The sequence below is a fragment of the Bombina bombina genome, chromosome 6, assembly GCF_027579735.1.
Source record: "Bombina bombina isolate aBomBom1 chromosome 6, aBomBom1.pri, whole genome shotgun sequence".
Lineage (NCBI taxonomy): Eukaryota > Metazoa > Chordata > Amphibia > Anura > Bombinatoridae > Bombina > Bombina bombina.
The window spans coordinates 188,286,964-188,298,974 of record NC_069504.1 but is presented as its reverse complement, the minus strand read 5'-3'; the positions used below and the strand labels follow the sequence as shown (position 1 = coordinate 188,298,974).

The window sequence follows — 12,011 nt, the reverse complement described above, 5'->3', positions numbered from 1 at the left end:
GTTAATAATTACAATTTTATTTTTGTACTGGAAAGAAAAGAAAATGTTTCGACTAATTTAGGAAATTAAAATGATTTTTTATCTATAAATGTTTATAAAATAATATTTGTTATTGTAATCTTTTATATCAAAACATCAATTGGAAAATTGTCATGGTTATTTTTATTGTTTGCTTTTATCTATTCTTAATGTTAATGAGATTATATAAATATTCATTATCAGAGAAGTGGACAATCTATGTAGAATGCAATATCAGGTGTCATTACCACTAGGGGGCAACGCATGTAAATGTTGAATATAATATTGTGCGGTGTCTCCTAAATGCATGCTTAGTACTCTATATCCCTTCCTTGATTGTTACCTCCTACATGCCTGATAAAGGCATTACTTTAAAAAAAAAAAAAAAATTATACAGCTTATTCAACGACAAATGGGGGCAGCAGCCTTGTCAATTGGAACTACTTATCCATTTCTTTTAAAAGGAACTTAATTTATTACCCTATGAGACTGGTAACAGGATCTTTATGAAATCTGATTTTTTTTATGTTGTAGAATTACCTTAATTAATGAAGAAAGAAACTTGTAAAGAGTTTTACATGTCAGCAGAGCTGTGGAGTTGGAACACAAAACTTCTGTCTCCTCAAATTTAAAAAAATCTTCGACTTCAACTCCTTTGTATTGTCTCCTGGTCAGAGGCTGCTTTATGATTAGTGTTAAAAAGACAGTTTACCCCAAAAAAATTATTTTATTTTTTCCCAATGATTCATTTTACCTGCTTTAGTGTATTCTATTGTTTACATGTAACTTCTTTACCCTTATTTCGGCATTTGAAATATCTGATTTAGCCTGTTGTATCCCCAACTATACTGAAAGTTTCTGGACTTAAAGGGATAGTCAACACCAAAATTGTTATTGTTTAAAAAGAAAAATAATGCCTTTAATACCCATTCCCCAGCTTTGCAAAACCAAATTAAATTAATATACTTTATAATATTTAAACCTCTAAATTTCTGTTTGTTTATACGCCACTACAGACAGCCTTTTATCACATACTATTTGCTTTTAACAACAAGAGACTGCTAATCCATGTGGGCCATATAGATAACAGTGTGCTCTCTCCCATGGAGATGTGCATGACACAGCACTAATTGGCTAAAATGCAAGTCAATAGATACATAAATAGCCATGTGATCAGGGGGCTGTCGAAAGAGGCTTAGATTCAAGATAATCACAGAGGTTAAAAGTATATTAAAATAAATGTGTTGGCTGTGCGAAACTGGGGAATGTGTAATACATTTTGAGTTGACTATACATTTAATTCCAGGCTATTGATAGGTTATGTAAACACAGCCAGCAGAAAAAAATATACTCCTGGATATTTTAATATGTATTACAGGTTTTAGTGTTTTTAGAAATGAATATCTGTGCTCTAAAACGTTAATCTTTTAACCGTATACTTGTTCATTCAATTAGAGCTGTGAGATGGATATGTGTGTATGGTCTCCCACCAATCAGTGTTCAATACCTGTTAGTTTTAAAATCAACAACTTTATCCTTTAAAATGTTTAAATAGTGCAGTTTAGAATGTTTTATGGACATTTTTTTTAGTTTCATGTTCCATAAAAGTAGTATTTTCTTAAGATTTTGGCCTCTATTTATCAAAGGGATCCGACAGTGTGGATCAGGTCCGCAAGACCTCGCTAAATGCGGAGAGCAATACGCTCTCCGCATTTAACATTGCACCAGCAGCTCACAAGAGCTGCTGGTGCAACGCCGCCAGCAGGGAGGTATCAATCAACCATACTCGATCGGGTTGATTTCCGGCTATTTCTGTCCGCCTGCTCAGAGCAGGCGGACAGGGTTATGAAGCAGCGGTGTTTAGACCGCTGCTTCATAACTTGTGTTTCTGGCGAGTCTTCAGACTCGCCAGAAGCACGGACCCACAAGCTCCATGCAGAGCTTGATAAATATGGGCCTTTATATTAAACTTGAAGTCCTAATCCACATAAAATTACTTCTGACTCCAACTCTATAACCTCATAGACCGGCATGTGAGGAAGTTGCAGCTGTGCAACACACGAAATGACAGATAAGGACAGACAGAATATCCACATTCTATTCAAAACAAAGTTCTTAAAGGTCATATTTGGAATGCACCCCAATGCACTTTATTTTCACTAACAACCATTTTAGCAGAATGCATGTGTTTGCAAATGAATTAAATGTTTAGCTGTGTTTGTTTTCTCAAGCGTGCTCCTGTTGCGGGCCATATGCAGGTGCATACATATATACTGTATATATATATATATAATGTATTGTTTTCTGTAATGCTAGCTAAATACTTATTTTTCACTCATTTAAGAATTGACAGTTTCACATTCATCATTTCTAATAGTACATAAGCTGCAAGAAAATAGTGATTATTAATCTACCTACTACTAGATCAGCTTTGCCTGTAAGGGTTATAGGGTAATCCAGTTTAGGACCTCTTACTGTCCCTAGAGGGGATTCTTTTTATGTAGTCTATTTGTTAAAGGGATAGGAAAATCAAAATTTTACTTGCATGATTCAGATAGAGCATGTCATTTTAAGACACGTTTAAATTCACTTCTATTTTCAAATGTGCTTCGTTCTCTTAGTATCCCTTGTTAAAAAATTAATATGCACATATCATACACTAGTGGGAGCTGCTGCTAATTGGTGCCTGCACACATTTGTCTCTTGTGATTGGCTAAATAGATATTTTCGTCAGTAGTGCAATGCTGTCCCTTCAGCAATGGATAACAAGAGAATGAAGAAAATTTGATAATAGAATTAAATTGGAAAGTTGTTTTGGGGTTTACTATACCTTTAAGTTGTTGCAATGCAATATGGCAGTGCCAGAGCAATGTTGTTTTTTTTGTTATTGCTGTTTTTTTTGCCTAGTAAACATTACATCCAAACAGAAGTATATTGCAGATAGTATTTTAAAAGGAACTGAAAAAAATGTAAGTGCATCAAGCCTATTGCTTTCTTGAATTTTAGGTTATTAGGAATGTCAATTAAAAGGACAGTAAAGTCATAATTAAACATTTATGATTTAGACAGAGCATACAATTTTAAACAACTTTACAATTTACTTTCATTATTTAATTTGCTTTCTACTCTTGTTATCCTTTGTTAAAGGGTTTATCTAGGTAAGCTCAAGAGCAGCAAAGCACCTGGATGCTAGCTGCCGATTGGTGGCTGCATATATATGCCTATTGTCATTGGCTTACCCCATGTGTTCTGTTAGCAGCTATTAGTGCATTGCTGCTACTTCCAACAAATTATACCAAGAGAATGAAGCAAATTTGATAATAGATGTTAACTTGAAAGTTGCTTAAAATTCTATTCTCTTCCTAAATCATGAAATAATTTTTTTATATTTCATTTCTCTTTAAATAACATGGAATTATAACTAAATAGCTTAATCTAATTTTTTGCTCTTTATTTTTTAATATGGTTTCCTAATTTGCTCTTAACTTGCAGATATACAATCCAAATACTTTGTATCTAGCAACCAACTATATCATAACGTGTCTGATGTTTTCTTTTTTGGTCAGGCACCTTAATAACGAACATGCATTAGATGACAGAAGTACTGCTCAATGTCGGGTCCAAATGCAGGTGGTTCAGCAGTTGGAAATACAGGTTAGTCTTTAACACACTAAATAAAAATGTCTGATGTGTTTCACATTCTTTATTGTTTTATGATGTAATGGCAAATCCAGTTGGGAGTTGTGTTTGTCAACCCTTTTACAACGTTTTATCCCTGTGAAAAAGATAGCAAATTAGTAATGCATTACAGTTCTTGCTTCCTTAGAGTTGGGAGGCCAAAGATGCAGTTCCTTCAGTACTTAAGAAAAGATACATGTAAAGCAATTTCTATTCTAACAGTCTGTTGACTCTCTCTCATAAAAGATCAATGTATTTGTACGGGTTAAGGCCCATCAGCCCTGCTAGGCCAAACGAGCAGAGTTGGAAGTCTATGAAGCAGCAGTAATGTTCTAAATATAAGGGAAGGCACTAAACCCTAATGACCAAAAGGGCTACTTACACATAGCTCCAATTCTGATCTAAGTTAGAGTATATATTTCTAAGGTAAAATAGATCTTTCTGTGAAGGAAAAAAAAAAGAAAGACACATTTTTCTTTGTCAGGGTGCTATCGAACCAACTGGCAAGTGAACGAGCTCTATGAAATAAACAATTCCCTTCTTACCATATTGAGCAAAGTGCTGTCATGCAGAAACTGAATACTGGTCAGCTCAAGATTGGAGCATTTAAACACTATATTAATACTTTGTTTCTTAATGAATGAAAGTGCATTTCTGTCAAATTAATGTACACTACTGTGTAATTACTTTATTTCCTATAATAATTATTTTATTTGTAGTAATTTAGTAAAAACACTTTTTAAATTACCACTAGTCCCAGACAAATAAGTCATTATATATACAGGGCAGAAAAATGTATTTCTATAGGTTACCAGTCAGGAAAAAAAAAAAAATTAGTCTTAAGAGACTCATTTATTGAATTGTTTTTCTAGTACAGGACTGTGTGTGTGTATATCTATATACCTATATACAGTGCTTTTCCCAGGAACTATTCAGGGCTAGGTTATGAGTGGAGCGCTATCATTGTTTGCGCTTGACTCCAAATTACAGTGTTTAAATTAATGTGAGGTTGCACAAAATCACGATAATTTGAGCTCCCTACACTTTGAATAGGCTCAAACGTAATTACATTTTACGCTCAAACTTTTTACACGACTTAAAAGTTTCTGTAAAGAGTTTAGGCGGAGAAAAAAGTTGCACTAAACTTTACTATTAATCCCTAAACCACCACACACCCTACTGTAAACTACCCCCTACATTATTAACCTATACATCATCACACACCCCATCCCAAACTACACTGTTACACTATTAACCCCTAACTGCCACATAACCCACTAAAAATTACCCCACTATACTTTTAACCCCTAAACCACCATGTTATTAACCCTTAAACCACCACATAGCCCACTGCAAATTAGCCCGTTACACTATTAACCTGTAAACTGCCACAAAGCCCACTGCTATAAACTCCCTAACCTATTAACCCCCTCACCACCACACACCATCGCAAAATATTCCCTAACCTCTTAACATCTAACCCCCAAAAACCTCTGACCTAACACGCCATAAGTTACAAAAAAATAAAAAACCTGCCATTACAAAAAACTCCAAACAGTAAGACCTATCCTAAAACTAAAGCCCCCTTAAAAAAAAACACTCCAAAATAAAAAACCTAAACTAACACTAAAACCTACTGTAAGCAGTGCCCTAGATGAAGCAATTAGCTCATTTGCATAGAAAAATCCCTAGTAAACCCCCACCTCCCAAAAAAAACCCTATCCTAAAAAGATGCCCTGAAACATAGCTCTTTTGCAAGAAAAAAAATACCCTTAGGTTAGGGAGTTTAAAGCGGTGGGCTATGTGGGGGTTTAGGGATTCATAGTGTAGTGGGGTAATTTTTGGTGCGGGTGTGGCAGTTTAGGGGTTAATATTGTATGGAGTTTATTGCAGTGAGGGTTGTGGCAGTTTAGGAGTAGGGGGCTTATTGCGATGCAGGTTTTTTTTGTACAGTTTTTTTTTAACAGTTTGTGTGCTCTATTAAAGTCTATGGGGGAGTACGTTATAGCAATCATGACTTCACACAGGGGCCTATTTATCAAGCTCCGTATGGCTCACCAGAAACACAAGTTATGGAGCAACGGTCGAAAACCACTGCTCCATAACCTGTCCGCCTGCTCTGAGGAGGCAGACAGCGATCACCAGAAATCAACCCGATCGAATACGATCGGGTTGATTGACACCCTTTTTCTGGTGGCCGATTGACCATAAATCTGCAGGGGGTAGCGTTGCTCCAGCAGTTCACAAGAGCTGCTGGTGCAATGCTGAATGGGGAGAGCATAATGCTGTCCGCATTCAGCGGTGTCTGTCGGACATGATCCGCTGATCGGATCATGTCGGACAGACATTTGATAAATAGGCCCCAAAGTCTTTGATTTAAAGTGAAACGGGTTGCACTCACACGCAACCTTTCTACTTTAAACTCATATGAGCACAACCCGATGCACGCAAAAAGCCTCTGTCTAGCAAAGTTAATGCACCAGAGGGAGCGCAATATATTGCTCCATTCGTAATCTAGCCATCAATGGGCACACTAACCGACTAAAATTTAAGACGATATTAAGCTAAAATTAGCTAATATTAGCTAATATTAAATGTTTTCAATGTTTGATACAATGTTTTGCCACAAATATTAGATTGTGCCATCAATTTCTGCTTTGGATAGCTTAAAGGCACATAAAACCCAACATTTGTCTTTCATGATTCAGATAGAGCATACACTTTTAAACAACATTCCAATGTACTTCCTTTATCTGCTTTATTATCTTGGCATCCTTTGTTGAAGAGGCAGCAATGCTAGCTGGATGCATTAGTAAGTCAATAACGTGAGGCCTATACAGTATGTGTGGAAAGTTGATTAAAATCAAATGAAAGAAAAAAAAAAATGTGGGTTTCATGTCCCTTTAAGTAACATTTATAAATAACAGAAAATGTTATCATATTGCAAATTATTAATCTTCCCCCAACTAGCTACTTAATTATCCCACTCGGCTGCCAAAAATCTTTAATGAGAACACTGAATATGCACTGCTATCTAGCATATATACTGTTGCTGAGATTAAAAAATATATATAATAATATCGTCCTAACATGACCTTGGTCTATTTACCAATTTGCTGTTAGTGAACAATCATGTATTCAGTTACATCCCTATTGAACATTGTACTTGCAGTTTAACCAATTATTTAATTGTATTTTTATTTTACTGTGTCTGACTAATAGAAAAGTGAGGTCCATCAGCTGTAATGAGGCTCAGTACAATATATATGTCCCCTTCAGCTGCAGAGTTTAGCATTTCACACTGCCTGGTCCTTGTCACTCTATTGCAATAGATTGATGATGGCAGGATTCAGAGGGCACTAACTGGACCTCAGTGGAAAAGGATGAAATGTAAAGACATTCAGTTTGCTTTGAAGACCCTTCACCTCCTTACAGCTGTTGGCTCTAGTCCACTGCTAACAGTGTGACATCAAAGAGACATTACAGATCTTATAATTTATGACCCTAGGAATCTAGTGCTATCTAAACATTAGTGACTTCAGTTATTGACAAAATAAATAAATATTTTTTAACTTTACCCATAAGATCATACCCATAAATGGTTTTCATTATTTCCTTTCAATATCCAAAGTTGCTTTTTTTATATAGTTTTTTTCCCTCCATCTCATATGCTGGAATCATTACATGCAGGCAGACTCAGTGATAAGATGTATCAGTGCAAAAAAATAGCTATATCAGTCATTTCTAAAATGCTTCTGATTTTACTGTTTCTTAACAGCTTTCTAAAGAACGTGAGCGTCTTCAAGCAATGATGACCCACTTGCACATGCGACCTTCAGAGCCCAAGCCATCTCCAAAACCTGTAAGTGCATATTGCTTTATAAACAGTAAATAGGTCTACAAATGTAACTGACTACGAAAATGAACAATTTTGTGACAGTTTGAAAACAATGAGTGTGATGAAAAATATTGCAATAAAATGGAAGTAAAATGCAATAGCTTGTCAAATTGTATGTTTCTTTAGAAATAATGCTATCTTTAACAAAATCTGTCCAATCTACACTGTTGGTGATACTAAACAAACTATACCTATAAGTGCGCAAATCATTGCCTTCAGAGCGAAACCAGAAGAGATATCTTTGCGTGATAGTTTCATTGATTCTAGAAAAATATCTACTTTGAGCATCATGAAGTAACATATTGCAAAACATATTGAATCAATTTTTTTCTAACAAGCATTCAATCTTTGTAAAATATATTGAGGGTGTGTAGTGTACTCATTTCTATGCAGTCGATTTAATTTAGCTAAAATGAGGAACTGAACTAAAATTGTGGTATCATCTTCTGAGCATGAGGAGATTTTATGATCATTTTGCTCAAGGAACAAATATATGTAATGTTTTGATACATTCATTAAAAGTAATGAAAGTTGGCCACATTCCTAATTTCTGCTGAACATTCTGCATATGTTTTCACCAAGAAACATTATCTTTTCATCTATTGACTTCAATATTTATGCTATATTGTAATATATAAATATTAAAGGGACATGAAACCCATTTTTTTTTTCCTTTTTATGATTCATATAGTGCACTGGTTTTCAAACCTGCCCTCAGGCCTCCCTAACAGGCCACATTTTGTAGGATAACCAAACTCGATCGAAGGCGAAATAATCAGCTGATAAGTAACCATGGTTATTTTACCTTGCTCTCATCCAAGGTAATCTTGAAAACCTGGCCTGTTCGGGAGGCCTGAGGAAAGGTTTGAAAACCAGTGATATAGAGCATACATTTCTAGACAACTTTCCAAATTACTTCCATTATCAATGTTGCTTCATTCTCTTGGTATTCTTTATTGAAGGCACAGCAATGCACTACTGGGAGCTACTAGCTCAACACTTCGGTAAGCCAAATGGCAAGAGGCATATTTATGCAGCCACCAATCAACAGCTAGCTCACATCTCCTGAGCCTACCTAGGTATGCTTTTCAACAAAGGATACCAAAAGAACTAAGCAAATTAGATAATAGTAGTAATTTTATCTGAATCATGAATGACAATTTTGGGGTTTTATGTTTCTTTAACGCTCAAAGATGCATTCTCTTTAAAATATATGGGAATCAAAATAAAACTGTTACATTCAATATACAATCAATGTTAATTTTCTCTTTAAAAAACATGTAACAGTGGGTATCACACTTAACTATTGAATATTAACATTTGAATGTCAATTCAGATCAAGTCTTACAGAATCAATATTTAAATGTTCCATTCAATATTTAAATAGAAACATTCAAATGCCCAACTGCAACTGGAATTTTAAAATGATAGCATTGCTGATCCCTTATTGTAATTAAAATAAGGGTGTTATGTGAAATTAAGTGCAAAATTGAAAACAAAAAGCTATGTTGTTTTCCTTTAACAGCAATTCTCAGTTTAAGCAACAGATGTTACATGGGATTTCTTATATCTTAAACCATTGTAATGCAGTATTAAAACAAAAAGCATTTTGTTAACCTACTAAAATCAAAGTAGTATCACAGCTTGGTGTAGCATTCTTTGATAATCTTAATGTTTCATTTGATTGAGATTGGTTTCCTCATAACTTCCTATAGCACAATGTAGATAATCACAAGATGGAATAATTGTCTCATAAATCCATCAGGAATCTGCAGCTTGTTCTTTTCCAATTAATTATTCAATCAGTGAATTTTTTAAAACTCCAGCAGCATGGTTACATCTACACTAATAAAGAATTTTCAGCCTATAATCCAAAACAGAACCTGAATGAATAATGTAATTGAAGTATTACATTACATAAACCGCACATGAAAGAATTGCTAATTATGTTTGATGGTGAGCAATTAATACAGAATCTTAGATGAACGATTTAAAATGAGACTTCAGTTTAAAGTTCCCACTGGACCCAGATGTCTGAAGTGGTGTAGTGAATTGGAAAACTTAGAAAAAAATGGTCAATACAAAAAAAAAAAAAAACCCATCAAAAATGTATACACTGTACGAAAAGAAAGCTTCAAAATTGATATGATAGTAGAGATTTATGATCTTATGCGCTCTGTCTGAGTTGAGACAGCCCACACATTTGATAAATATTAATAGCATGAATTTATTAGCAAGGAGAAATGAATTCTGTTGGTTCATCACCGCACCCTTAACAGCTATCAGTACATGAACACAAGGTGCAACTGCTCTATTATATGACCCCATTTGCTTTCTGAATGGTACTTCATTAAACGGTACCTTTTGGCCATGCTATGGATGGATGAAAATCAAAGTTATCAAGGCTGCAAGTCCTGAATAATGAGTTTCACCCAACCTTGATATATTCAGATGAGCTTAGGTGGTTAAGTGTTCATCTTAGCTTTTACATGCTTTTTCTTAGTTAATAATATTTTTATCAGTTCATGACTGCATGCCTACAAACATGTTATGCTTGTTACTGCATCTGCTAAAATAACTCGCTGGAACATTGTAAACATATTCATTTGCATACATATAGAAATTTCAGTTCCTGCAGCATATTTATTTAATATTTTTAAATAGTAAAGGTTTTTATATTTTTTTTATTATTGTTTATATATATATATATATATATATATATATATATATATATATATATATATATATATATATATATATATATATATATATATACGTATATATACACGTTGATTGGAGTAGCTGTGTTAGTCCAGAGATTTAGATATCAAAATAACAAGAGTATTGCATTGAGCAATGATACTTTTTTATTGGACCAACTATACATTTATAAGTTGACAAGCTTTCGGAAGCGTTCCTTCCTTTATCAAGTCTGAAGCAATACTGACCTATTCTTAACACATTATCAATTTTTTTTTTAATGTACTTTCATTTAGTCAATTACATTGTATATTCCACATTCTTTATACATAGGTACACAGGTAAGCCTATGTCCACACTTTTGTCTTTTTTAACTTTTGTATTCCCCCTGTATATACAATTTCACATATTTATAGATATTGATTAAATGTTGATATATAACTTTATGTCAGTATATGCTCTATGTGAAGCTATATATTTCCCCTGTCTGTTCTCCTACACTGGACACTGTCTGCCTGTTACCTAAGCCCCCCTCATGATTTTTACGACACCTCCTCCTCTCCCTGCACTTTCTGTCTTCTTAGCTATTCTGTGTTTTAAGATATAATCTGTAAATTCCATTGAATAGGTCAGTATTGCTTCAGACTTGATAAAGGAAGGAACGCTTCCGAAAGCTTGTCAACTTATAAATGTATAGTTAGTCCAATAAAAAAAGTATCATTGCTCAATGCAATACTCTTGTTATTTTGATATCTAAATCTTTGGACTAACACAGCTACTCCAATCAATCAATATATATATATATATATATATATATATATATATATATATATATATATATATATATATATATATATATATATATATATATATATATATATATATATATATATATATATATATCGGAATAATGGAAGCAAACTTAAAGTATGAAAGTCATTATATGAACTAGGAATATTTAAGAATCTATGGTTTGAGATCCAACTCATATAGAGTGAGTGCCCCCTCCACCCAAGAGTGTATTAAAGGGACAGTCTACACCAGAATTGTTATTGTTTTAAAGGATAGATAATCCCTTTATTACCCATTCCCCAGTTTAGCATAACCAACACAGTTATATTAATATACTTTTAACCTCTGTGATTATCTTGTATCTAAACCTCTGCAAACTGCCCCTTTATTTCAGTTCTTTTGACAGACTTGCAGTTTAGCCAATCAGTGCCTGCTCCCAGATAACTTCACGTACATGAGCACAGTGTTATCTATATGAAACACATGAACTAACACCCTCTAGTGGTTAAAAAATGTTAAAATGCATTCTGAAAAGAGGTGGTCTTCAAGGTCTAAGAAATTAGCATATGAACCTTCTAGGTTAAGCTTTCAACTAAGAATACCAAGAGAACAAAGCAAAATTGGTGCTAAAAGTAAATTGGAAAATTGTTTAAAATTACATGCCCTATCTGAATCATGAAAGTTTATTTTGGACTAGACTGTCCCTTTAAGCATATTGTTAAAACTTGGCCTGTTATTGATATGTGAACATAGGCATTTGTGAACTCTAGATATGAAACTAGAAATGTGTTCCCAATGATCCATATTACCTGCTGGAGTGTATTAAATTAATTTCAACTATCTCCTTTACCTTTATTTTGTTAAATGAAAAACTACTTTTGCCTATTAAAAAATCCATCTATTCTTACATGTTTAATACTGCAGT

General features: G+C 33.9%; 1 protein-coding gene across 8 annotated transcripts in view; it reads left to right on the top strand.

The window, feature by feature from the left end:
* Nucleotides 1-12,011, top strand: part of FOXP2 (forkhead box P2) — a 298,530-nt gene that overhangs the window by 227,294 nt on the left and 59,225 nt on the right. For all 8 annotated transcript variants that reach the window (XM_053716711.1, XM_053716710.1, XM_053716709.1 and 5 more), the window contains exons 9-10: nucleotides 3,585-3,672; nucleotides 7,475-7,558. In XM_053716711.1, the coding sequence (XP_053572686.1) occupies nucleotides 3,585-3,672; nucleotides 7,475-7,558 (172 nt within the window). The remainder of the gene's footprint in view (nucleotides 1-3,584; nucleotides 3,673-7,474; nucleotides 7,559-12,011) is intronic.